The following is a 27,735-nucleotide window of genomic DNA, read 5'->3' on the forward strand; positions in this document are numbered from 1 at the left end:
AAACAGCCATTTTTGGGTTTTCTACCTCTACCGAAAAGCCAATCGGTGTGGGATCCGGCCCTCCCGGCCCTATTTGAGTTGCCGCAATTCGTATTCACTAGAGGAACAAAAAAAAACCGGGAGGGAGCCAGATCTAAGGGGGTCCCCGGCCAAGGTTTTTTTTTTTTTTTTTTTGTCTGGAGCTGCTTGCCACAACATACGGAACGTGCTTCGGCTGGAAGATAGGCTCATGGGACAAGCAATAGCGTGTCGTGTCCGTGCCCCTTATTCCTGTCGTTTGTTCACGTCTCACATCTCGACCGGAACAGCACGTCAAGGGAATCGTTTTCGTCTCCTACTTAAGTCCCATTGTTCGTGGGCTTGCCACAGTCGGGGACTTCTGCATCCGGTGTACGCGGCGCTCCTTTCGGGTAAGTCAGACACACCACTCCGCATGATTTAAATCACAAATTCTAGAAGGCATGGAGCTCACTTTCATGTTTCGTAAAGGCAACGTTGAAATGAACATATCGCGGTTTTCAAATTGATCCCCAATGCAAAAGTTTGTTGTAGTGGGTAGAGCAACAAAGTTGATTGTCAAACATGAATTTTAGAGCCCATGATGAAGAATTTCTTCCTCTCATGTAAACAAAAGAGCTTTCATTCCTATGACAGCAAGATGGTGATGGATTTTTAATCTGTAACTGTATGTTAGCCAGTATTATCACTTCGTCCCGTCTCAGTAGAAACTTGAGAGTGATGTCCAACGTACTCATAGTAATAATTTTCATGCTCTTATTTCAACCTAAGAATAGTAAAGATATTTGCAGCAGCTCAACAAAAGGTTCATATTACAGCGCTTTATTATTGAGCACAGAGAGCCGTTAATGGGAGGTAGTTTGACTTAAACAGGGTTGGATGTCTTCTTGACTTCGCCCATTTCCAAATGAATTTGTTATGTGTGTTGATTCATTTTGAAAAATGCATCACTCTTAAAGCATGGTTCTAATGCATCTACGTTTTGTCGCATCCCCCAGTCCAGAATGCTGCCCTGCAAGCTTGGGGGGTTGGTGCCCCTCACCCTGCTCGTCGTGGTCAGCGGGCTGCCCTCTGCTAACAGCCAAGTCCAGTCAGGATCAGGCACGTATTTTTTCAAGATGTGGCGTACCCGCAGCCCACACCCTTCTGTCTCTGACACAGTTACGTACTGGAATAAAATTTGCACGTTTCACTTAATTTTGTGCATGTGTTCAGATTTGAGCGCAGAATCGCGCACATTCGTGTGAAATTGCGCAAATCAGTAAGTAAAGCACGCATGCTGAAAGTTGTGTGAGACTGTGTTGGAGCAAGCGTCTCTAAGAGCGTGTTCATGTTCTGAAGTTTTGTATGTGGGTTCAAAAACTGCAAGATCTTTGAATCTAATCGCGAGAAGACTCAGAGAAGACTGAAGCAAAGGGGTCCATGGGAAGCCTTAAAAATGTTTTGACCACCCTGAAAACGTGCGAAAATGGGCAAAAGCCGGTCGCTTTAATTTTTAACAAAATCTGTACCGTAGTTGTGGGTAATATGGACCACTTTTCGAGGTTATTTTAGAAGTTTTGAAAACTGAAGCCGCGGTCTTGCCAGTTTAAATATATCACCTACCATCCTTCCCGCTTGTTTTGGCCCAAACGGCATAGTGATCCGTATTACCCCCTATGTAGTGTGGGGTAACATGGACCACCCCAGGAATTTTTCAGCTATGAAGGGTGATTCGGGTTTCCAACTGGCTTCTAAGACTTTAAAAAACTTTTTTTTTTTAGTATGTTGGTCTGGCGCGCCTCCGGCCCCATCCATTTTCCCTAGGTATCTGGGGCACCATAGTGTGTGGACACTCCATGCGTAAGATAAAATTCAATTCTGTCCCATCTAGTCGTGAGCGTGAACCCAGTCACGGGACTCGTGAACCCGATCGGGGGCATCACGGACCCGCTCCTGAGCATCCTAAACCCAGCGGTGGAGGTGGTTGCCGGACTGGCGCCCATCCCCGGCGCCTTGCTCGGTGCCGTGTCGCCCTACACGGCTGTACTCAACCCGCTGCTTCAGACCGCGCTACTGCAGAACAACATCACGCAGTTCTCCTCAGACATCGTGACAAACCTCTCGGCCTTGGTGGCTCTAGTTGCCAACGCCGCGCTGCCTGTGCCCCCGTACCTCCGGCCGGTAAGCTGGACTGTGGATGAATCAATCATTCCACAAACTCAAGAGTGTACTCATGGAAAAAATCTGCACAGTGACAGTAGTTTCAGTGTCCTGATCGCCCTCTGTCCATTCTCACCAAACAAATCGGGTACTCATTCAAACTCGAGTATAGTTCGGCACCCAAACCGTGAGTGGCGTGTACACACTCTCAGCCTTTTACTGACTATATCTCATTGGCAGACGCATTTCTGTAAGCATTTTTTTTTAAATTAAGAACAAAATACGAAGTATTATGATTGCTTACAGAAATGCGTCTGCTATTGAGAAACAGTTAGGAAACGGCTGAGAGTTCAATGATGTTGTGCCCACTGTAGACACGAACTGTTGTGAGCTACCTGTGCATATTAGTACGGGCCCGCGGGCAACGGGCCGATCACGCGAATGATTATTGACAACCCCTGACATGCTATGTTCCTTATATCACATTATACTCTACAAATCGAAGAGCTTACATTGTATGCTCTTACAGGAGCATGCCTGCAAGCGCGCTCTAGCTAGCGCATGCCTGCCAAGCATGCATTTACTAGTGCATACACATGCCATGTACACGCTTCCCGATGCAGGCAACTCCCTATCCCTTACGCACTAGATGCATGCTTCAGTTGGCGTGTACATGGCATGCATGCATTAGTCAGTGCATGCTTAGCAGGCATGCGCTAGCTAGAGCGTGCCTGCAGGCATGCTCCAGTTAGAGCATACAATGTACGCTCTCCAATTTATAGAGTACTACGACGGTCTAAAAAAGGATGCCAACATTGAAAGATCGCACAACAAGCCTACCTGTCTACCTAGTACACTTACAGACGCATACTTGTCGAAGTGCACACTTGAAAATGCATGCTTGGCAAGTCGGACACACTTACAAATGACATGGAGTTATGCGGCGGCAAGCATGCCTTTGTGTGACTTCGCGTTTGTGAGTGTGCACTAATTAGACACTTGGGTTTAGGTTTGTAACGCGTCGATAAAATCATGCAGTTGCAGATTGAGAATTTGTGATTGTTTCGTGGTCAGCAGCGCTCACTTAGAGACGTTCTTATACAACACTAACGGTCTCCGAACGTTCCTCGCATTTTAGTCCTACCAAACCTTTACTTCAAGACGCTCGTGACGCTTTGGCTGCCTTTTGGTTCCAGGACCAGGAAGCGCCGAAATTCGGCTTTGTCGGAGAGGCCTACAACGTGACGACTTCGGACGGCTACATCCTTGGAGTGTTCCGAGTTCGTAACGGAACGTGCCGCTCGTATCGTTCTGTGGTTATTATCCCGCCAGGGATCCTTTCCAATGCGGCTTCCTTCATCTACATCAAGGAAAACAGCCTGGGTTAGTCGTGTGAATCGACCAGTACGCGGTTTATACATTAGTTTTGCAAACATGATTTTTAATAGCAAAACAGAGTAAATGGCACACAAAAAGAGCTAAGCACATAGCATGTATGGTGCGGTGCGATGCATTCAGACAACACACCATAAGTTTACTCACTCTAAATCCAAAGGTGATACTTTTAGTATCTTCTATGGCGATACAGTCGAGTATCGCCAACAAACGGCCTTACCGAAAAATCTTGCCTTCGGAACGGCGATACACAACAGTATCATCGCCAGTTTGCAATGCAAATAGAACGCACCCGTATTGCAAGTCAGTTGTTCGCAGCTTGCGAACAAGTGCTTCGCAATTTGCGAACAACCCATTGCGAACCCTTGCAAGCACATCGATTCCAAGATGGCGAACTACTAGCTCATAAAACAATCGAGCCAAACCCTTCGCACGCTGAAGATGCTTGGATTTCTCGAACCTCCTACCGAACCCTATTGCTTCGGAAAATCGATCCGAATCGAAGTCAGTATTATTCGATTCGGATTCGAGAGATTTGCTCATTATTTGACTTATGTGTGACTTTGCCGATGGGACTCTGCTTTCAGTATACCGTCTTGCGCGAGAATGTAACGACGTTTGGCTGTTCACTTTCCGAGGTTACTTATTTGGACGTGGTCACACACTTCTCAGCGACACCAGCTCTGCATTCTGGGACTTCTAGTAAGTGCAGGAGCCTACTTCGCTCCTGAAGAATTCGACTTTTTCTTTGCAACTTTTACAACACAGCTACTTTTACAGTCCTTAACGTGTGATGTGTGTTTGTGGCACGTAACAACCTGTGGCAACTGCTTCCTCATAGCGCTGAACGTGTTGTATTGATCGAATGCCAGTCGTTAGTTTAATTATTTATCATTCAGAAATCAAAGTTATAGTTCTTTCCATCCAAATTATGAGCCCTCTAAGAGAGTCCTGTCAATGAACAGAGCCCAGACGTGACCCACAGTAAAGTTTTGTGTACAATGATATGTAAATATGCAAGATTTCTGGCGCATTTGCCACACAAGTTGCCTTCTTACAGGAGTTTTTGACAACTCAGTGGGTTCAAATTTTGTACGATAGATGTGAGAAGTTCTCGCCCCTCGGCTAGAGCAAAGTCTTCGTCCAGTAAAGAGCACGAAGAATCAGAGAACTGGAAATAGCACCGCCACCTAACCTCACACTCTTAAAAGCATACGAAGCCTTTGCTTCGTAACTACGAAGAAACTGAAGGCGTTGTCGAATTATTGCTTCGTATTATTGCTTCGTACAAGGATTTTGCTTCATAATACGAAGCATTTCTTTGTACATTTTACAATGCCTTCATTTTCTTCGTATTACGAAGTGATTCTTCGTAGAGTTTTTACTGTGCACAGTGCGTTAGCTCCAGAGATTCCCGAAGCGTCTCTCATTCAAAAGCAATTTAAACTGTTTCAAATACTTTTTTGCGAAGGACAGGAACATGTTTGGCTTGTTACCTCTCTTTCCTCCTTGCTTCGAGTTTTTTTATTCCTCGTGTTATTCGATCAGACGCGACAGAAAACAAGGACATTTGTCAACATTTCTCCCTATTACCGGTATCGCCACCTACTCACTTTTCATCCGGCTTCCTCTGTCCCGACGTCTAGAATGTTCTTTCAGTGCGTCTCAGGTGTTTACTTGTCAGGAATGCAGTATACTGTTGTCCATCGAATGTGACATCACGTTCGTAAGTTTAAATTGTGTCCACGTTCGTGTGAAATATGAGGTACCATTAGTTGAAAAGGGGCAGGCGCTCCTTAACTAGGGGTACGCGCCGTTTAGTCTGGGCGCGTAGTGTGGCTGAGCGATGCGAATTGACATGGTTTGTGCACTTTGGACTTTGCTTGAGAAGACGAAATGTGCATCTTAAGGACTCATATTGAGTGAACTTTAGACCAGGGGTACAAATGGAAGTGATTTTCGTTATCAGAACACCAAAAACTGCTGGGATCAATGCCAAACTCGATTTAAAAATTTTGGTCCAAAATTGGTTAAAATTCGGTTAAATGTGAGTCTGGGAAAAGTTTGAAGGTCATTTTTGAGTTCAGCACACCAAAAACTGCAGGAAACAATATAAAACTCGACTTGAAAATTTTGGTCCAAAATGACCTAATTTGGGATGAAAATATAAGTCTGGAGTCGAAATGAGAGTGATTTTCGTTATCAGCACACCAAAAACTGCTGGGATCAATGTCAAACTCGATTTAAAAATTTTGGTCCAAAAATTGGTCAAAATTCGGCTAAGTGTGAGTCTGGGAAATTTTGGAAGTCATTTTTGAGTTCAGCACACCAAAAACTGCAGGAAACAATATAAGACTCGACTTGAAAATTTTGGTCCAAAATGACCTCGTTTCGGATGAAAATATAAGTCTGATGTCAAAATGGAAGTGATTTTTGCTATCAGCACTCAAAAAACTGCAAGAATCAATGTGCAATTCAATTTAAAAAATTTGACCCAAAATCGGTTAAATTTTGGGTCTGGGGACTATTTAGAAGTCAATATTGAAGTCAGCGCACTGAAAACTGCAGGGAAACGCATGACTCTCAAATTAGAAAGTTTCGCCCCAAATTGCGTAGCTCTAGGTGAAAGTGTAGGTTTGGCATTGAAATAAATGTAGCTTTTGTGACTAGTACACTGAAATCTACAAACAACTATCTAGACTCAATTTCTGTACATTCCTACACTGTCTTCATGAAGCACCCACTGTCATCACCAATTCCCTGATGCCACACCAATGTGAATCCCTCAGTCGAGTAACATTCAATTGCCAGCATTGAATCGCTTAATTGGTTACTCGTATGATTGGGTCACTATTCGATATCTCTTTTTTCTTAACTAATGAATTCTCAATTTTATAAGTAATATCTATGAAACATTTTGTCATTCTTTCATTGTGAACCAGTGAATAAAACAATATTGATTGGAACATGTTATCACAGTAAATATTAAGAGAGTCAGTTTAGGGTAGGCTGATCTAAACCAGTTAACGGGGACCAATTATTGTCAAATCCAGTGATTCGTCACATAGAGTCCAATGCCAAGGCTACCCAAGGCTTAATGAACCGACATAATTTATCTTACTCATGTAAACAATACTGAGTAGTACCAGTTATATTAACTTCGGTGAAGTTAAAGGAATCGTCTCACTAAATCCAATCACCAATTCACTCACCGCTCAAAACCTGAGTCGTCTCTTTGAAACCAATATCAATTCAAACTCTATTAGGATTAAATATACACAACCATACATTGATTCTATTAATAAACTCATGTTAGTGCTTTTGTACTCTTGTCAGCTTGCAGCATTGCAATAGAATGAATTTCTCGAGTCCAAACTAAGTATGCCAGCTAATTTCAACACAAGTTATTTATGCATTTCCCTGATTTCCTCTACTGTGAAAATTTAAAAAAGAGGATGACACTATAGAAAATGAAACAAGTAGATGCCCACAATACAAAAGGTCAAAATAAAAGCATTCTTTTTACACTGCTCTGTCAAAGTGCACTGACCTGAAGAAGATTCCCTTCGAAAGGGGGAGGGGGGAGAGGGGAACGAAACACGTAAATCATTTTCACTGCCATTCTCCATATTTCGCTGTGTTGATACTCTAAAATGGTTTTAATCATTCTAGAATGTGGAAAAACTATGGCCGATCTCATTTCCAAACCCTTCTGCTCGTTATTTTGTTTTATTTGCTTTTGCTTCTGTCCCGTATTTGAGAGCCGAGGCCGCAGGTATGAGAAATTCGTGAGTGCTGAGTGCTGCCAACCTAACCATGCTAATAACCTGATTCAAAAGTATGTTTTGAATATTTCAAACGATACTAAACAACGATTTGAAACAAACTCGTGTTGGGGGGTACTAAGGCGACGTTAAATACGAAATCTTGAAACTATAGCCACTGTAGTTGCTGAGAATCGTTGGTGAGTACAAACACACAGACAGACAGACAGACAGACAGACTCACGACCAGTCACTTTTCAGCGCGCCCAAACACGGCAAGGGCTTCGCTATCGCTCAGCCAAAAAATTTGTGACAAACGTTCTAACATGTGTTGAACGAACGTGTCGTTTTATAGGTTGCAAAACAGTGCGTCCACTTAGACTGTTGATCTCAGGAATTTGTTTTATCCACTGCAGTGCGTACCACTGGGGCGTCTACGACCTGCCGACCCAGATAGAGTTCGTCTACCGGAAGACGAACAGCACCACAATGCGCTACTTCGGCGTGGACCAGTCCGGCACCGCCCTGCTCTTCATGAACCACGTGCACGGCCAGCGATACCAGAGGTTCCTGGCAGGCACCTACCTGCTCGCTCCCATCGGCTACCTCGGACGTCTCAGGTCCTTGGTCTTCGACGCAATGGCCGTTCTGCGCGACGGCCTCACGGTAACGACTCTCAGCGACTTTTCACGCCAAGCGGTCTTTGGTAGCAGATGATACCAACACTCTTAAAACCTTGCAAACTGATGTGTTTGTAAGCTTGCGAAGACACTGGTTGCCAACGAATGTGACGTCATATTCGTTCGAATGTGAATTTTGTTACATTCGTTTGAATGTTGATTCACGTTCAAACGAATGTGACACCCTACTTAGACGGGACGAGTCACGTTCAAACGAATACGACATCATATTCAAACGAACGTGACAAAATTCACACTGCAACGAATATGACGTCACACTCGTTGGCTATCAGTGGAATATCACCTGTTCGCAACGCGAAGAACGCATCTGTATTGCAAATCACTAGTTCGCAAACTGCGAACAAGTGCTTCGGTGCTAGTTTCGAGGGAATCGGAGAAGTTTGGCCCCGGGTTCAAATCCCAGTGGGGTAAACGGCCATTTTTTATTCAAGATTTTGCATGTTTCATGATCATGTTATTTTCGTCATCAGCAACATACATCTATTTTGACCCCAGGCTCAGGTTTAAATCCCTTATGGATTAAACATAGGCGAAACTCGCACATTGTCTAAATGTACTCCACGGGTTGCCGATGTTTGTCGCTACTTCTCCTGCTTTTATGGATCTCATTTTGCTGATATGATTTTTTCATCAGGCTGCCGGAGCATTGGTGCTGCACAACGAACTGGCCTTCATGAACCCAGCCATACACTCGGTCCTGTACAACTTGTGTGGCCGCATCGCCCCCATCACATGTTACTACATTTTCCAGATCCTCGGAGGAAACAGCAGAGAGATCAACTACGTGAGTTGACAGAAAAAGATGGCGTGCGTGCTCACTGAGAAGGATGACGTTGGTAGAGAAAAGTACGCTAAGGAGAGGATGACCCGTGTGGCCTACAACATTACACTGCAAATCTAAGTGTAGGACAGGCATGCACTGTGTCCCACGTTATATACTGCATGCCTGTCCCACACTTGGATTTGTAGTGTAGACCGCGACATCAATTTGAAAGATATTTCACACTCAGATTTTCATGTGAAGTTGACTGCAGGAGGGATGGCTCAAAGTCAAGATATCAGCTCCATAAGGGTTGTACTCTTCTTGCCTTGCCTGTCCCAACTTACCCCTGCCTTTTCGAAAGTACGTGTTTAGTTTAGTGCACTCTTTCAAGTACGTGCTTGGTTGAATGCATGCATCTTTAACTGCGTGCTAAGGTATACCTGTGTAACGCACAGAGTGCTCTAAAAGCGAGCGTTTTCAAGCGTGTACTGAGAACACACGCAAGCTTTATGAGAAGTTGTGCGACCATGTTTTGAAAAACAATTTTCTATCTTCGTCCCTCTAACCCAAATGAAATTTATTTCATCAGCCTTTCTTCCCCTACGCGTTTGCGAACTTACTGGACAGTACGTCGATAACTGCTTTTAACTATTTCCTTCAACAAGTTGGCAGAAGTAAGTACAGCAGTTTCCTGGTGCGTGCTCATATCCTCCGTGACGCAGCACTCGCGGCTAATTGTGACGTTGTTCGGTCCAGTTAAGTACATGAAGTATTACGACTACGGGCCGGCTGAGAACTTGAGGCGATACAACCGAACCACCCCTGAAAACGTCAACATCAATGCGACCACTGTGCCATGCAACTTCTACGCCCTCGGCAGCGACACTGTGACTGTGCCAGAGGTGAGACTGAAACGTAAAATGGGGTCACAAGACCGCCACCCGCGGTTCTTCCGATCACACCCTTTTCATTTCAAATCGCGCGGCTTCTAGGAGCCGCCAAGTCTGAGAAGAGGAATGCAGTTTAGCATACTTTCTATCTACATTCTTGAAAACGAGAGTTCCTCTAAGGAGCTTCCATTTTCTCAGTGAAATCTCTATACTTCAACTGAACGTTCTCTTCTTTGGCAGGACGTCCTCGACACCTGGAACGCCCTGGCTCCGTCTGCCCGCGCGACTTACCAAGTGCTGGACAAGTACAACGGCGTCAGTCCTTTCGTGCCGGTCGACTCGGAGGGCCTCTACGGTCCGATGATCCGCCAGTTGAACGCCGACCTGGCGCGGGGCGCTTAATTTGGAAGATCCTGCGACGTCTTCTGTTTTACAATACAATAAAAACAATTGAATTACTAAACATAGAAAAGACTAAATATCACTGAATATTCCTTATGTGGCCTTAAATTGCATCATTCTCAGTGTAACTATCAAGTCTGGTTCTAAATTTTTCAAGACGAAGCTTTACATTAGTCGAAAGATGACTGCTGACTCGAATAGAAGTAAATCTAGGTGAAAATCATTAACGAGTTGGTCTCTTTTGGACTCGTAAACTTTAATATCTCCCAAAGTATTTAGTTAACCGTATTGGCACTTGGCAGGTGAAAAGAGAACATAATATGAGTCTTTGGTGAAATTTTGAGCACTTTTGGTAATGACTTCAAATTGTCTAGAAACATTTTTTTATTTTTAACGACGAAAAAAAAATTTGAAAAAAAAATTTTTCACCAAAAATTTTTTTGACTCAAAAGGTACAGGTATACCAAGTTTGGTCCAAATCCATGAGGTGTTGGCAAATGGCTTGCCCTTTAGGTCTGGAATCTGCCCTAGGTGGGGCCACCTATTACGTCCTCTGCTTTTATTGTCCTTTGTCAATTTGTCCCCAATTTCAAGTTTTTTGAAGGTATATGGAGTATCCACTGGTAGTTTCTCTTTCCGCGCAGAATATAATCTGGACAACAATATTGTTATACTGCGGTGACAAAGCAGGAGTACCCCGCACAGTGGGCCAGGAACCATATTTTCGAGATCGTGAGGTAAAAATTCAAAGTGACTCCTTGGACTTCTTGACCCTGGATTCCTATTCTTAAATGGTCCATATCAAGTTTAGGTTTGCTCGCGGGACGACTCGTTCATGAGTGGAGGGGCAACAAAGTCAAATATTACACTCAAGAAGATTCTTTACATGTTGTGAGATAAATTCCACATTTTCTTCCGTTGTGTTTTACATACAAAACCAAGCCGACTGGGCTGCAGCCATCCTCTCGTACTTCTGTAAGAATATGTTATGAAGTGCCTTAAACTGTTCAGGATTCTATGGTCAGGGTCTGCGTATTGGGAACAAGTCATTTGTAACAAAAAACCCTAAAACCACCTTTTCGCGATATTAATTGGAGAGAAATGTGTGTTACTTTGCCTTACCAATCGCCCGATTTTGGTGTAATAGGTTGAGGAATATAGTGTGCCATCCAACCTTGAAAACTTTGAACTGTACTTCGGACGTAGCTGAGGACAGAAATAGGGACATAAGTCGGGTCATAGGACTGAGGACATATTAAAAAGGGACATTATGCCTGGGGACGAAATGAGTGAGGACGAATTGTCGCAGGGACGTATTCAATGGGGACATGAGAGCCTGTTCCCGACAAAAGCACCTAAGTCCACATGTTTTCTGACAAAAGAACCTAAGTCCAGCGTGACGTTTTCGGACAAATTAACTTAAGTCCACCCGTTTTCTGACAAAACCACTGAAGTCCACATGGACTTGAGTCGTTAGGACCAGAAAACTGGTGTGGATTTGTGCTCTTTTGTCAGAAAACGACTGGACTTAAGTTCTTATGTCCGAAAACGAATGGACTTAAGTTGTTTTGTCCGATAACGGATGGACTTACGTCAAACTGTGATATTAACTTGTAAATATTTCGGCGAGGAATGCTATAACTGGTCATCGAACATTTGGTATCGTTTTCTGAATACCACGTTATCTTTCACCTGAAATTTCATGACCATATTTGTCGTAACAAAGCTTTAAACTACTTAAAACTGTCTCCTGAAAAATTAACAGAAATGGACTTACGTCCCTTTGTCCGAAAAGCAGTGATATTTGTAGCAAAGGACGGTAGAGCCCGTTTCAACAATATTGCATGGTTACAAACGTGCAATAGTGTGAGGTGCTGATTAAAGATATATATCGCCGATACAGTGACGGGTTTTCCTATACCCCATGGGCCGAAAAAAACATTTGTAATAGGTAAAAGAAGTGTTTTGACAGGAAGACTTTTAAATCCCCGGCGATTTTCGGTGACAACGTTAGTCTGTGAATTTCCCGAAAGAAAAAACTCGTCCCACTTTACGGGTCCCAACGGTATCTTTCTTGGCTTCACCTTGGTCCTGATTATTCCACGTTCGCTGCGATACGAGAACATGCAACCTCGTATCGGGCGGGCCAAACCTGCGGTACGAGAACCAGAGGTCTGCAATGGACAGTCCACCCAGTTCCAGCGCTCCCTGTGGTGCGAGAGAGATGGCATGACTCGATTCCGTCGCTGAGCTTCACAAGTCGACTTGGCAGAGCGGCTTCGAATCCCGGCAGAAGCAATCATTTTTTTCGGTGTAAATGACTGTTTGTAACCGCGCAAAAGCAAGCGCTTGTTCCATACAGACGGCCGAACATCAAGCGGCTGCCACAGCAAAAAAATCCCTTAAAAAAATTATGGCGGTGGTCAACAGTTCTTGTGGATCCAATGGCTATGAAGCCAACAGTTCGGTTTGGTTTCAAGTGGCTTTGGTCGCGGAAGCTATCAGTTCGAGCCAGAACTGTCCATTGCAGACCTCTGACGAGAACATGCCGCCTCGTATTTTGCCAAAATTTTGATCTGGCCAGAACGAGGAAACGGGCACAGTAGGGAAGTGAGTGTTGAAATATGTGCCAGGCTTGGGATGTTTGCCTATTGAAACACAGCAATTCGGTTCACGAAACTTCACGTATTTATTGTGCGTTCACACACTCGTACAGAGACACACACACACCACAGATTACTCCGCGCACCGCGGGAGGTACTACATTATGAGAAATACTTCGCTACACTTTACACTTCTAGATGCTTCTAGTCTGTTCGGTTCTGTATGAGAAATTGCCTCATTCCAACAGTGAGGCCGAAAAACTTTTGACCAATACTCTCAGACTCGTATTGCCTTTTTATCGCGTGCCATAAAGGTTTCTGTGCAAACTTAATATGTACTATTTTCTCTTTAGCTATGCACTATTTTGTTCATTGTATAATGTATTTAGTCCATTAAGCCGGACTTTTTTGTACTTTTCAATTCCTCCATGATCTATTGACAATTTTATCTTGATAACGATCAAAATTGTGCATAGTTAAGGAGGAAATAGAACATACGTTTGCTCCAAACGCTATAAGCAAGGGAGAAAAAAAGTCCACATAGAGTGTACAAGGTGTCATGAAAATTTCGGCTGTTATTTCGACGTAATACGACCTAGATTAACGAAGCACGCCGTAAATTTACGAAGCCCTTCTCAAATTTACAACAGACTTTCTAAATTTACGAAGTTTCTTCGTAAATTTAACAGGAACCTTCGTAAACATCGTTATCCAAGTTGCGATACTTTCAACACAAAAACGTGCGATGATATCCAAAATGCGATTCTCAAGAATCACTGCTCCTGCGATGCAATGACTTCTGTATCGCACAAATCACTGCTCCTGCGATGCAATGACTTCTGTATCGCACAAAATTCTGCAATGATCATCGCAACTTTCTGCCCTGAAAATCGGAATTATTGCAAAAACACTGCGATAATGACAACACAAAATCTGCAACCATTACAGTTTTTTGCAATGATCATTGCAAAATTATGCGATACTGTAGCTCATCACACTTTTTGCAATGATAATCACAGAAAAGTGCGGTGAAATTTGCATTGCGCAGAAAGTGCGGTCTGTGTCGCAAGTGGAATAACAGTGAAGTAACGACAAACGTACGTTGGTTTACAAAAAGTCCTATAGGAAAGAAACATTTGGACATTTCCAGTGCCCTCCCCCCGACGGAAATCCTGGATCCGCGCCTGACTCGATTTGATGCCGAACTATTCGCACATCCGTAAGGTAAAAAATCAATTCCCTGACCTATTATGAACCTAAATCAGCAAGGACGTCCCGTTTTACCTCGTAATAGCTTCACGGTGGCAATTTGAAAAACAAACGATTTTTCGGCTCGTTGGATGGGCGCTTTTTTTCCCGACTTTTTGAAGGGCCTTTCTTTGAAGCCTGATAGGAGCTGTTACAGTCGTCGCTCGGACATACACGCTATTTGGGGAGACAAAGAAAGGTTGGAGGAAGGTCTACCGCGAAATTCAAATCGATTCAATCTCCGTCGGGGTTGCGGTGACCCGTCGAAAAAAATGGCCCACAATTGATTCGTGGCCCACAATTGATTTTTTACCTTTGTTAGCGTTCACATTACCGTTCAGCAAGCCAAACAACTGAACCCCGTCCCTTCGCGGAATCGACGTCAGGAGTGACGCCAATCCTATCTGGTCACGCCGATTCCGCCGTCGTGACTAAATACAGCGCCCAACGTGAGTCGAAACTATAACATGCCTCACAAACGTGTTTCGGCTAGGAGTTAGGCTCATGGGAGAAGCAAAAGCGTATCGTGGCCGTGCCCTTGTCCACCACTCGTTGGGTCACGTAGCACAACTCGACCGCATAACAGCTGCTCAGTGGAATTGTTTTCGTCGCATACTTAAGTCCCTAGAATAGCCGTTGTGCCACAGTGGTGGACATCCAGGTACATCCTGTGTACGCAGCACTTTTTAGGCAAGTTAGACACACCACACTACAAACCTAACTGTCTACTAAGTACACACTTACAAATGCGTGCTTGCAAGCACGCACTTACAAACGCATGCTTGGCCAAGTACACACTTACAAATGCATGCTTGCAAGTACACACTTACAAACGCATGCTTGACGCCGTTTAACTCCATGCGTCAAGCATGCGTTTGTAAGTGTGTTCTTGCAAGCATGCATTTGTAAGTGTGTACTTAGTAGACAGTTAGGTTTGCAGTGCACTCTCAAACTTTTAAATCAAGAAGGTCTCTGGATCACTCTACAAAAAATGTCCTGTCAACGCCGTTAATTTATTACCAATGTTTGCTGTTATGCAATTCACGGCGTTTGCTGTGAACTAGTTCACGGCGTTCACTGTGATCTCGGTCACAGTGTTCACTGTGATCTGGCCACAGTAAACGCCGTGAACTGGAGCCTGATTTGCAGTATTCGGTGCTCAGCGGCGTCAAACTCACAGTGTTTACTGGGGACCAGATCACAGTGAACACCGCGAACAAGATCACAGTGAATCCCGTGAGCAGATCACAGTAAACGCAGTGAAAACCGGTATTAAATTAACGGCATTGACAGGACATTTTTGGTAGAGTGGAGCTCGGATCACTCACGACTGCTCTTCTCACATGATGAAAGATGCCCGTTTCGACCATACACTCTCAGTCTCGTATTGACTTTTTATCTCTTGCCAACGCAACATGTACTATTTTCTCTGTAGCTATGCACTATTTTGTTCATTGTATAATGTATTAAGCCCATTTAACCTGACTTTTTGTCATTTGCAATGTACTTTTCAATGTCTACATGATCTATTGACAATTTTATCTTTAAAATTGGGCATAAAAGATAGTAAAGTTTATGTTTGCTCAAAAAACGTTGTAAGCAAGAGAGAGAAAAAAGTACATATAGGTCTAAGAGTGTATCGATCTCGTGTACTTATGCTTAGAAAGTCCTCTGTTTTCCGAGGTGCACTCTCAACTCAGGAACGTGGCATAGCGTTGAAACGAATGCGACAATGTCGCGTTCCATTGAGCGATGTATCATTGGCTTGAATGTGAAGAACCTAATCCATGGCTGATATACCTTCAAACGAAAGAGGCCCAATGTTTAAAGGAACGGACATCTTGTCGCATCCGTTTCAATGGATGTCACGTTCCTGGAACGCGTGTGCTCACAAAAAAAAATGGTTGAAAGATTTTTTGAATCAACGTGCGCTAATTCAAGAATGTCCTCGTAAAAAAAATTTCGGATAACGAGCTTTTTTCCATGAAGATAGAACACGAGGAAATAAGCAACGGGTCAGGTCGCTTTAAAAATAGCTCCGCATTGGTTCCAAATCAATTGAGGGCCGAAACAGCATACATTTTAGACGGCCGTAGCTCAGCAAACGAGATTGGCAGAAGATGCTGCTATGCTAGGTTAGGTTAGGGAATCTTATCTTTAACGTAAACGACCATAAGTAAGCGGAATGTAGTTCTACAAAGCACCACTGGTTTCTTTTATCTTTCCCCTCATAAAGAAAAATGTTGAGAGATTCTCAGTCGATGTAGGAGTAAAGCAGTAGGGACAGGTTCTCGGGCCAGTCGGGAGAGCCGAAGTGCTGACACCTGCCTAAATCCTCCATACCATGCGTCCCGAGCTTCGTAGCTAGCCCCGCGGTGGCACGTGGGTGCCCAGTCCGTCTCGCATTCTGGGACCAGCCCAGGCGAACCCGTGCCACCGAGTCACTCTCTCCTACACCGTGATGGGCCCGGTAACAAGATAAGCGATAATCGGCGTAACCTCAGCGCACTCTTTGGTAAGCCATGGCGTGGTATTTGAGCCGCGATACGCACTATGGCACGCCACTTTCGCACAGCGCCTTCTCGACGGAAGATCCGTGGGCTTTGCTGAAAGTCACAGTGACCAGCTGTTGTAAACGTCTTGTCAGCAGGTCGGTGTGTGTTTGAGACGTTCCACTTTCCACCCTCGTTTTCATAGTTAACATTATTAAAACCTTTGCACGCCTTGCAATCGAGTTTCCACCAGCTGATTTGCAAGGTTTCGAGTCGGTCATGACAATTTTGAAGGGTGACTCATGTCAGGGGGTTATTCTGAGTGAACCTTTCTGACTTCATCACTTTTTTACCTTCATATGTGAGTTACTTAACTACGCCGGGGATGGCGGTGGCTGAAAATGGGAAGTCAGCCCATAGACCAAGGAACAAGAACATTGCCATAAATTTGACGAACGAATCGAGATGCAGTCCCGCCACTGCAAAAAGAACTTTCACCAAAATGATATTCTGAACGAAAACCCTCGCCAACACTGCAAATGCAAAGGCGATACTAAAGTACATTTTTTGGCGATGCAATTGAGTGTTGCCAATAAACGGCCCTACGGAAAAGTAATGCCTTCAGAACGGCGATACACAGTCGTATCGTCAAAATTTGGCGATACTTTTGGGTTATGCCAAAACTACGGCATTAAACCAAAGTCTTGTGCCCTTGTTGTTCGATGTTTATTGCCAAATCGTGGCAAAACTCCAAAGTATCGCCAAATTTTGGCGATCCTTTCATGTATCGCCGTTTTGGAGGCAATACTTTTCCGTAATGCTGTTTATTGGCAATACTATCAATTGTATCGCCAAAAAAGGTACTAAAAGTATGCCTTTGGATTTACAGTGAAGTTTTGGTCAGACCTGAAAGTCCCGCCAAAATCTGGTCAGACAAAAAAGTCTCGCCACAAAACGGTCAGACACAAAAGTCTCGAGACTTTAGTGTCTGACCGCCACCTAAAGGCCGTAGTGCGCCGGACGGTTCCGGCCCTAAGGGCTTTGAGCGATGTCTCATTCGATTAGGTGTGAAGAAGCTGATTTACATCCAAACGAAAGAGACACAATCTTTAAAGGAACGGACATCTTGTCACACTCGTTTCAATGGATGTCACGTTCCTGGAATGAGTGTGCTCACGAAAAAGAATTAAGTTTTAAATGAACGTGCTGGCTGATATAAGAATGTCCTCGTTAAAAATTCGTTGGATTACGAGCTTTTCTCCATGAAGATAAAGCACGAGGAAATAAGCAACCAATTCTCCTGGTTGTATAGGGGCTTGTACCAGTTTACCATATGTGTCGGTAGAAACTTGCTTGTGTTACCCAAGCATTCATAATATCCAGGATTTTACTATAATTTCAGACTGATCACCAGTTAAATCGATGTTACCTAAGTTTAAGGTCATAATACGAAAGAAAAGTTAGGAAGAGGTTCAATTTTAGGGTTTCTGTTCAGATCTTATCTCGCAGTTTCCGTATGAAACATTTGGTCGTTCCCGTATTAAGAATCTTACCTGTAACGCACGCCAATATCGCCAAGTTCGATCATCTGGGACACATAAGTAACTAAACGGATTGCAGTTCTACAAAGCACCGCTGGTTTCTTTCATCCTTCCTCTTCAAGTTGGCGTCGATAACATCATGAAACCGTTTTATTTTAAGATGGGAAATTCACTTGCGTTCAAGATCAGATTCTGTATGCGGAAACGACAAGATAAAGTCTTTCGTACTGCAACGGTAAGATAAGATCTTTTGAATGGGACCTCTGAAATTTAACTTTTTCTCAAGTAGTATAGGTTGCTTGTCTTTATTAATTTGCATTTTGTCAAATGGAGGTCTTTTTCTTGGGGGGGGGGCGCTACGAAGAAAGCTTGTAAATGCCTCATACGAAAACGAGTGGTTGCTTCACATATTCAGGATGCTGCCCTGCAAGCTTTGGGCGTTGGTGCCCCTTGCCCTGCTGGTCGTGATCGGCGGGCCACCCTCTGCTAACAGCCAAGTTCAACCAGGATCGGGATCAGGCACGTAATTTTCAAGCTGTGGCACATCCGCGGGTATAGACCCTCCGGGCGAATTACTTACACTGTTTCTGTTCCCGCCAGTCGTGAACGCGATTGGGGGCATTTTGGACCCGGTTGTGAGTGTCCTAAACCCAGTGGTGGAGGTGGTTGCTGGATTGGCTCCCATCCCCGGCGCCCTGCTCGGTACCGTGGCGCCCTACACGGCGTTGCTCAACCCGCTGCTTCAGTCCGCGCTGCTGCAGAATAACATCACGCAGTTCTCCTCGGACATCGTGACAAACCTCTCGGCCTTGGTGGCCCTTGTGGCCAACGCTGCGCTGCCTGTGCCTCCATACCTCCGGCCGGTAAGCTGGACTGACGGTGAATCAACCAATCCCCCCACAAACTCGTGTCTCAGTTCCCAAGTTTTAGTCTGTACCCAAACATTTTATAGACACGCTCGTGCTTTGGATGCCTTGTTCCAGGACCAGGAAGCGCCGAAATTCGGCTTCGTCGGAGAGGCTTACAACGTGACGACTTCGGACGGCTACATCCTTGGAGTGTTCCGAGTTCGAAAAGGAACGTGCGCCTCGTATCGTTCTGTTGTTGTTATTCCGCCAGGGATCCTTTCCAATGCGGCTTCCTTCATCTACATCAAGGAAAACAGCCTGGGTTAGTCGTGTGGCTACTCTGTAAATTGAGCCGCACAATGTGTTCAGTAAAGACGGCAAACATGTTATGCATAGAAAAGGACAATACCATAGGAGTAGAGTCAAGTCGTGCAGGCCTATTTATTTCTAACCACCTTGTTTGAACCAATAGGGTATTTCGGAGCAGCCCTGGCCCGGAAGAAGAAGAACAAAAACGGAAGTCAGAAATGGCAGTTTCTATGAGAAATATACGCTCCAGATGAGCATCCCCAGCTTATATTTCTCATAAAAATTGCCATTTCTAACTTCCGGTTTTGTTTTCCTTCTTCCGGGCCAGGGCTGCTCCGAAATACCCAATGGAGCTAAAAAATGAAGAAAAAAAAAACTTTTAACATATGTACCTTTCGGTCTGGAAAGGGACCCCCACATAATTTGTACAAAAACAAAACGCTGGGTACTTACTTTACTAATTTTAGTGTACCTTGTCGAGCAAATGCATTTTTTTTGCGACCAAAATGTGTGAATCACATCTGTTTCCTCTTAGAATGATATTTATTTGGGCTTGCGGGCACTGGGTGTTGCAGTTTGTTGGTATTTCTCACATGCAACTCTGCGTTCGGGATTCTGCTTTCAGTGTACCGTCTTGCGCGAGAATGCAACGACGTGTGGCTGTTCACTTTCCGAGGTTACATTTTTGGACGTGGACACACAAGTCTCAGCGACACAAGCTCTGAATTCTGGGACTTCTAGTAAGTGCTCATTAATGGAGTGATTATCACTATGTGAGAATGCAATGGTTTTGATCAATGCCTAATTTGGGGCGAGGTGTGCTTTATCACCCAAATTTGGGTGAGGAAGGGTGTATCAGCTACATGAACGGCAACATAGTATTATCACCCAAATTTGGGTCATAAAAAATTCCTCACCTCAAATTATAGTCCTGATCATGACTCGTTCATTTTCAGTGATACCATGACCTGTGTGTCTGTATGTGTGGCACGTGCCTGACGTTATTGCGTCTTGAAAGAAGTGCCAAATCATTTTGTCATAAAGAAACATGGTGAAGGTTCCTTTTTCTGAAATAAACCCAGATCCTACGGTTCTAAGACTTTTATAGCAGTAGTTTTTGTTTCTCCCTGACTTTCCTCACGTGAGTTATCAGTTCTCAAAGTTTAAATCTTCTATCCTCTGCAGCGCGTACCACTGGGGCGTCTACGACCTGCCGGCCCAGATAGAGTTCGTCTACAGGAAGACGAACAGCACCACAATGCGCTACTTCGGCGTGGACCAGTCCGGCACCGCCCTGCTCTTCATGAACCACGTGCACGGCCAGCGATACCAGAGGTTCCTGGCAGGCACCTACCTGCTCGCTCCCATCGGCTACCTCGGACGTCTTAAGTCCGCGGTTTTCGACGCAATGTCCGTTGTTCGCGACGGCCTCACGGTAAATAGTGCCAAGTGGTTTCCCGGGATCCACTTGTGTCAGGCGGAAACCTGGTGAAGCTTGAAAGTAGGATTCATAAAATCCCCCAAAATTGAAACTTTGGAAACCGACTCACCGAGTCCTTTGTGTTAAAATTTTTCATCAGGCTGCCGGAGCACTGACTCTCCACAACGAACTCGCCTTCATGAACCCAGCCATACACTCGGTGCTGTACAACTTGTGTGGTCGCATCTCCCCCATCACGTGCTACTACGTTTTCCAGATCCTCGGAGGGAACACCAGGGAGATAAATTACGTGAGTTGACGAAAACAAGGGGCGTGAGTGCGTAGAGTAGACTTTAGAAAGTGCACGTTTGGTTAAGTATAGTACCCTTTCAAGTACGTGCCTATACTCTCATCTCAGGAGCTTGACATCACATTAAAACGAGCGTGAGAACATGTCACACTCCTTTGAGCATTATGCCACGCTCGGTTTCAACGTAATGTCACGCGCTCCTGAAAAAGAAGTGTAGTTTTTATGCACTTCCAGGTGCGTGCTTAAATTAGTTCACACCTCAAAGTCCGCACCTACAAAGGACTCGTTCCCACGCGACGCGTGCACTGAGTACGCTCTCAAGCTTTTTGTGTTAATTTGCCAGCATCTTGAATTTTTGCTTGAATTATTCAAATTTTATTTTCAGCCGTACTTCCCTTATGCTTTTGCGAACTTACTGGACAGCACGTCGATAACTGGTTTCAACTATTTCCTTCAACAAGTTGGCAGAAGTAAGTACAGCAGTTTCCTTGTGCGTGCTTACAGCCTTACACAACACTCGCGGCTCATTGTGTGATTGTTCGGTTCAGTTAAGTACATGAAGTATTACGACTACGGCCCGGCTGAGAACTTGAGGCGATACAACCGAACCACCCCTGAAGACGTGAACATAGCTGCAACCACTGTGCCATGCAACTTCTACGCCCTCGGCAGCGACAGTGTCACCGTGCCACAGGTGAGACTGAAACGTGAAACGGTCACCAAGGTGGCCATCCTGCAATGGATTCCCCGGCCTTTTCACAAATGATTGGATCGTGGTCGATGCAAAATCTATACCCGATGCTGTAGATAACAACTGCCCGAAAAATTGAGATTGACAGGCTGGAAGGTAACCAGACCACCGTCCGTGCACCATTGTCTAGAAACTCACACGAGGAGAAAAGTTGACTCTCGGGTAAAAAAAAAATTAACTCAGGTCGGCAACCTAAAACGGAATAAATTTTCACATTTCCCGAATATTTATGGAATGCGACGTCCAGTCGGAGTGTAGTTGGATCAGTTCTTTCTCTACAATCGACTTGATAAGGCTCTTAATCAAATTTCGACTCCTTGAAGATTCTATTTTGTTTTCAATCGAGTTATCAAAATCTCAATAGCGTTGTTGCTATGAGGATAAAGGTTTGGAAAAAGGTGTAAGGAGACCTCATACTTGAAGAAGGCATTTCAAGAAAGAGGATAGTTCTTCCTGATGCCTGAAAAGGACCTGATCAAACGCAGTTTCTGGAGATAAAGTGAAAGTTTGATAATGAATATCGATTTTGGGTGCCAGCTTTGCCGGAACATCAAACAACTAGTTCTTACAGTTTACTTTCCACAATGATGGAACTATTGTAGTTCTTCTCTTTCACGAAACCAACCTTGCACCTTCACTGTATCAATATGTTTTATTTACTTTAAGGGGGGACCCTGGTGAAACTTTCAAGTAGGCTTTAAAATAATCCCAGAAAGTTGAAACTTTGCTTGATTATTAGGTTCATTATGGTGAGTTCATAAAACAAAATTCAATCCAAAATGTTAAACGGTCTCTGAGAAAAGTGGCTTTTTAATGTTTTTTAGAGCGTTGGGGAAAAATCTTCCTGCGTCTTTCATTGGAACGGAAAGTCTTGAAAATTTTTTTGGGTCATCCTTAAGATGTATAGAAGAGATTTTAGTGACGGAATTTTCAATTTCAACTTCTGTCCTGAGATATCAATTTTCAAATTTTAACATTTAAAAAAAGTGAATTTTTTGCCTTTTTTTGAAACTTTTAGGTGTGTGTTAAAAAAAGTAGGGCTGATATCAAGATTCCGTCACTAAAATTTGTCGACAAGTCATCAATGAATAGAGTCCATGCAAGACGACTCATGTAGGTGTCAACCAGGAACGCAGGAAGTCTTTCTACGACAAAATTTTTTGTCGACTGAGCAAAGATGTGAAGTGGAGCGTATAAGCCAACGACAACTGATCTCAATGTTATTTCTTTCCAAATGATGAAGGAACTACCCACATAGTTTAAAGGTGTTCAACCTGTTGAATTTGAAACCCTCTATGCACATTTTTATCTATGAACTTTAAAAATACTATTTTTGGCAGTTTTGGCCATTTTTTCACCAGGGTCCCCTAGGGTGTTTCACTTTTGCAAAAAGTTTCGAAATCTTATGACCGCCGGGTGAAAATTGATTTTATATCCAAAAAAAAAGTTTACGTGTTTCGGGGTTTTCGAAATTTCGCAAAATTAGAGGTCGCTCAACGCCTTTGAAAAATTTAGGCTGTTTTTACTTAAGTCCAAAATGCTGAAATCGCCAATTATTGACCGATTTGGACCATTCTAGGCTCATTTGAAAGGTTTTGAGCTGTACTTTAAGAATCTGCGCCCAGAAATTCGATTGGAGTCGTCTGTTAGGCTACAGAGCGACGTTTGTGTTTTTCAAGGCCCTAATTGCAACTTTGCGCGACTGTATCTTCTGCAGTTACAAACCGATTTTCTCCCGCGATATCTCAAAATGACCGTCAGAGTCTCCCCTTTCCAGCGGTGTGCTTGGATTGACATTTGAAGCATTTGCCGAGTTTCTATGAGGCTCGAAGTACAGATTTGCGACAAATTTTCACGTTTACCGTACACTTCTTGGATGAAAAGTGTACTGACAAGAGCCGATCTTCGCTTTCACCCCTATTTTCAGTTGCGCATGATGCTTTTACCGCCTCAAAGCCGGCTGGTGCTGCTACATTGGCTCCAGGGACATATTAATAGCGTTCGATGTTGAAATCTTATGTTTAGGTCAGTGCGCTACACCTTCTATGGTTTAACGTCTCCCCGCGACATCCCAAAACAGACTTCAAATTCACATTTTTCCGAAACTGTGGTTAAGTCTATTTTGTATCAAAAGGTGGTCAACGCCTTTGTGGATAGGAGTCTATTTGACCGGTTTCTACCGATAAAAGCTAGATAGCAAGCAACACTCTTCGGTTATAAATGGTTGTTTATGGTTGTTTTTACGAACAACTGTGAATCTTCGTGTATATACGAATAATCTAAATAATTCACGATGAATGTTCGTGGATTTACGAGGAACATTTGTAAATTACCAAGATTATTCGTGAATTCACAGAAGTGCTCTGGCTAAAATCTTCGCCAGAGGCTTCTTCGTATATTCCGAATATTTATCTTTACAGTGAAGTGTTGGTGAAAATCATTATGGGCAGGTTGACTTTTAGCTCAGCAATATGCATCCATGGGTCCACAGACAGTGGTGCACTGTGAAATCCCCTGAAAAAGTATTTAACCATAAAGATTGTTGCTTGCTATCTAGCTCTTATCGGTAGAAACCGGTCAAATAGACACCTATCCACAAAGGCGTTGACCACCTTTTGATACAAAATAGACTTAACCACAGTTTCGGAAAAATGTGAATTTGAAGTCTGTTTTGGGATGTCGCGGGGAGACGTTAAACCATAGAAGGTGTAGCGCACTGACCTAAACATAAGATTTCAACATCGAACGCTATTAATATGTCCCTGGAGCCAATGTAGCAGCACCAGCCGGCTTTGAGGCGGTAAAAGCATCATGCGCAACTGAAAATAGGGGTGAAAGCGAAGATCGGCTCTCGTCAGTACACTTTTTATCCAAGGAGTGTAGGGTAAACGTGAAAATTTGTCGCAAATCTGTACTTCGAGCCTCATAGAAACTAGGCAAATGCTTCAAATGTCAATCCAAGCACACCGCTGGAAAGGGGAGACTCTGACGGTCATTTTGAGATATCGCGGGAGAAAATCGGTTTGTAACTGCAGAAGATACAGTCGCGCAAAGTTGCAATTAGGGCCTTGAAAAACACAAACGTCGCTCTGTAGCCTAACAAACGACTCCAATCGAATTTCTGGGCGCAGATTCTTAAAGTACAGCTCAAAACCTTTCAAATGAGCCTAGAATGGTCCAAATCGGTCAATAATTGGCGATTTCAGCATTTTGGACTTAAGTAAAAACAGCCTAAATTTTTCAAAGGCGTTGAGCGACCTCTAATTTTGCGAAATTTGGAAAACCCCGAAACACGTAAACTTTTTTTTTGGATATCAAATCAATTTTCACCCGGCGGTCATAAGATTTCGAAACTTTTTGCAAAAGTGAAACACCCTAAGGGTCCCCCCTTAACCCGGTGTGTCGTTTTTCAGGACGTCCTCGACACCTGGAACGCCCTGGCCCCGTCTGCCCGCGCGTCCTACCAGGTCCTCGAGAAGTACAACGGCGTCAGTCCTTTCGTGCCGGTCGACTCGGAGGGCCTCTACGGTCCAATGATCCGCAAGTTGAACGCCGACCTGGCGCGGGGCGCATAATGAGGACGCTTCCACTACCCCTTCAGTTGTGATCGGGACGTGCTGCTATTCGCTGTGCCCTCATCATTGAAGTAAAAAGATCTAGGCAAGCGTAGCGAACGATGCATATTGACAACCCGATTTCCCTTCAGCCAGTCTGCATTGAAATTCAAAGAGTGACACATGTCGCTACCTTTCGGCGATACAAAAATAATCACCAAAAGAAGGGTAGTACACGTACATTCTTTATAAGGGTTTCTATCTATGACGCCAATGTGAGAAGAAATTTCCAATGCAGGGGAATAGTCATCATTGTCAACCCCGGCACATACTTCCATTAAACGCACAGCATTTACAATGGCCAAAGCTCGGTCCACAAAGTACCCAACACCATCAAGATCTTCAAGAGGGATTGGAGGCTGAACATTTTTCACATACGCTTCACTGGGTATTGTCTTGCAGTGCACATTAGGGTGGAGCGATGGATCTAAAATCGAAAAAATTTTCACAGAAATGGGGTCCCGAGGATACTGTAAGACTAGTGCCAAAACAGTTTTGGCCGGGGCCACCTTCTTCTTGCCCAGCAGAGGCCTCAAAAATGGGTCTAAAAGTCAAAAATGACACTTTTACGAGCATAACATTGGAACCAGGGACAAATTAGCCATCGGCTATCTCGCTTTTGGTGCGGAATATATGTGATCCAGGAAGCGGAAGAAGGGAATAACTTGACTTATCCCCAAATTGAGTTTTTATTTTATTATTGTGCCTTAGAATGGTTTCCATCATTACACCAAATTATTTGACTGAATTCCAAGCAGTTTAGGAGAAAATCCACATGGAAAAAGGGTATAACTCAACTTAGCCTCTTTTACAGTCTAAATTTCATTGGAAAATGGAGATAACTCAACAGAAGTCCCCATGAGTCCGTTTGACAAATTGGCTAAAGGATATAACTCAACTTGTATTTTTGTGAATCTTGTGTAAAAAGAATCAACTCAACTTAACCCCCCCTTAATTTTAAATTTCAATTTGGAAAAAAGAGCTAAGTCCAAAAAATACACCAGAGTAACATACACTTTATGTAGACTATTGTTCCACTTGACTTGTCTCCAAATTCCACTTTGTTTAGGAAATATAAGGTGACGTGACTCTGTTTTCCATTTCAACGGAAAGTGATAAGTCGCAGAAATCCTCTACGGAGTGACCTTACACTTTTGATTTTTTTCCAAAATTTTACTTATGCTTTTTGAAATTATTAACATCTGCAACATTCATTTGTTTTGTTTTAGTTTTCCCTGCTAACAGTTTTTTGTTTCTCCTGAAAAATGGCCAAAATTGAGTTATCCCCTTCTTCCGCTTCCTGGATCAAGTCCGAATGCTGTGAATTTGTTGCAGAGCTGTCGGACAAGGTCTTTGGCCCGGGCGGAGGCCGTTTTTGTCAAAAAAAAACGGCGTAAAAATCGTCGTTTTTGCTGTATTTTGATGTTTTTCGTCACCTGCGCAGTGTGTTTCGCCGTTTAAGACGTCCCACTCGATCCATCTGTAGAGACACGTTCTGGAGTACCGTTTTGCATCCACTCAACTCCGGAAGTAACCTGAACGGAACCGGAAATGGCCCTGATCGAGCCGGAAGTGGACACATTTCGATCAAAATAAGCATTGTTTTCTCTTTTCACGCGAGTTATCCTCATTAACCACTGAGAAATGGAAGCTAGCAGATCGTGCAGGTCCAGCCCGGACCCCGGCGAAAAACCCCGGTTTTACCGCGCGGTGCAGCTCCGAGCTGAACGGCGCTGCCTCCACTGGTAAAACTAAGGCGTAGTATTACGCCTCTTTGAAGCGTACTAAAGGCTGGAACGCCCTGCTTCAAGCGTAGAGTTTGTACGCTTGAAGCCAAGCGCACTCAAGCCAGGTCAAAAATTCTTACGCCCTGCTTCAAGCGTAAAGTCAGTACGCTCAATTTCAAGCGTAAAGAAAACCCATGCTCAATTTTACAAGCACAAGAGAATGCGCACATTCATCGTGTGAAACCAGCTCAATTTAATTCAAGATAATATCTTAGCTTCATGCATCCTTCAAACAATAAATGAACTTTCAAAGAAAATTACAAAATGTATCAAAATATTCTTGGGGGTCCAAGTCCAACAGGCCTTTAGGATTCCGCAACACTCCTTAAGTGTTTCTACCTTGCGCAGTTCCGGCATTCACTCTTGAGACGCTTACCTTGTAGTGCTATCCATTAATTGTTCCTGCTGGTTTGGTTTTAATGTTTATTATTTGTTTCTTACAGTCTCAGGCCGCTGGCGCTGGTTTTCATGTTTCCTGATGACATGCTGAAGGCCTAGCCCCACAGACAGACATAGCCTCTTGGTGCTGATAGGACAGATCGATTTTACTCTACTTTCAAGTTTGTGAGTATGTTGTGACTGTGAGCATAAAGATTTCTTTGGGCGACACACTGGGCACAACTTCAAAATGCTTGAATTGCTTGAATTGCAATGCTTTGAATTGAATTCAAAATGCTTGACATGGTGCAAATGATGAAACTGATCCGTTTGAAATAAAGTTTGTCAACACAAACACA

General features: G+C 43.8%; 2 protein-coding genes across 7 annotated transcripts in view; both read left to right on the forward strand.

Moving 5' to 3' along the window:
* Positions 1-27,735, forward strand: part of LOC117639459 (gastric triacylglycerol lipase-like) — a 114,715-nt gene extending 86,980 nt beyond the window's left edge. Inside the window, exons 2-11 of one of the 6 annotated variants that reach the window (XR_004587367.1) lie at positions 18,375-18,478; positions 18,560-18,822; positions 18,943-19,129; positions 19,742-19,856; positions 20,302-20,551; positions 20,697-20,846; positions 21,232-21,316; positions 21,395-21,540; positions 25,011-25,257; positions 27,442-27,735. Coding sequence is in view for 5 of the 6 variants with exons in the window: in XM_034375131.1 (XP_034231022.1) it covers positions 16,449-16,576; positions 18,375-18,478; positions 18,560-18,822; positions 18,943-19,129; positions 19,742-19,856; positions 20,302-20,551; positions 20,697-20,846; positions 21,232-21,316; positions 21,395-21,540; positions 25,011-25,172 (1,590 nt within the window). In the remaining variant the exon portion in view is untranslated. Of the gene's footprint in view, positions 1-14,433; positions 14,617-16,433; positions 16,577-18,374; positions 18,479-18,559; positions 18,823-18,942; positions 19,130-19,741; positions 19,857-20,301; positions 20,552-20,696; positions 20,847-21,231; positions 21,317-21,394; positions 21,541-25,010; positions 25,267-27,441 lie in introns of those variants that run through there. The other 5 variants (XM_034375135.1, XM_034375133.1, XM_034375131.1 and 2 more) reach the window with 5 other exon arrangements.
* On the forward strand, positions 256-10,145 carry LOC117639462 (gastric triacylglycerol lipase-like). Its single transcript, XM_034375141.1, has 10 exons — positions 256-410; positions 1,017-1,119; positions 1,892-2,181; positions 3,357-3,543; positions 4,143-4,257; positions 7,736-7,985; positions 8,655-8,804; positions 9,373-9,457; positions 9,540-9,685; positions 9,914-10,145. The coding sequence occupies exons 2-10, from the start codon at positions 1,023-1,025 to the stop codon at positions 10,073-10,075; spliced, it is 1,482 nt and encodes a 493-aa protein (XP_034231032.1). The 5' UTR covers positions 256-410; positions 1,017-1,022; the 3' UTR covers positions 10,076-10,145.

Source organism: Thrips palmi, unplaced genomic scaffold, assembly GCF_012932325.1.
Source record: "Thrips palmi isolate BJ-2018 unplaced genomic scaffold, TpBJ-2018v1 HiC_scaffold_11, whole genome shotgun sequence".
Classification (NCBI taxonomy): domain Eukaryota; kingdom Metazoa; phylum Arthropoda; class Insecta; order Thysanoptera; family Thripidae; genus Thrips; species Thrips palmi.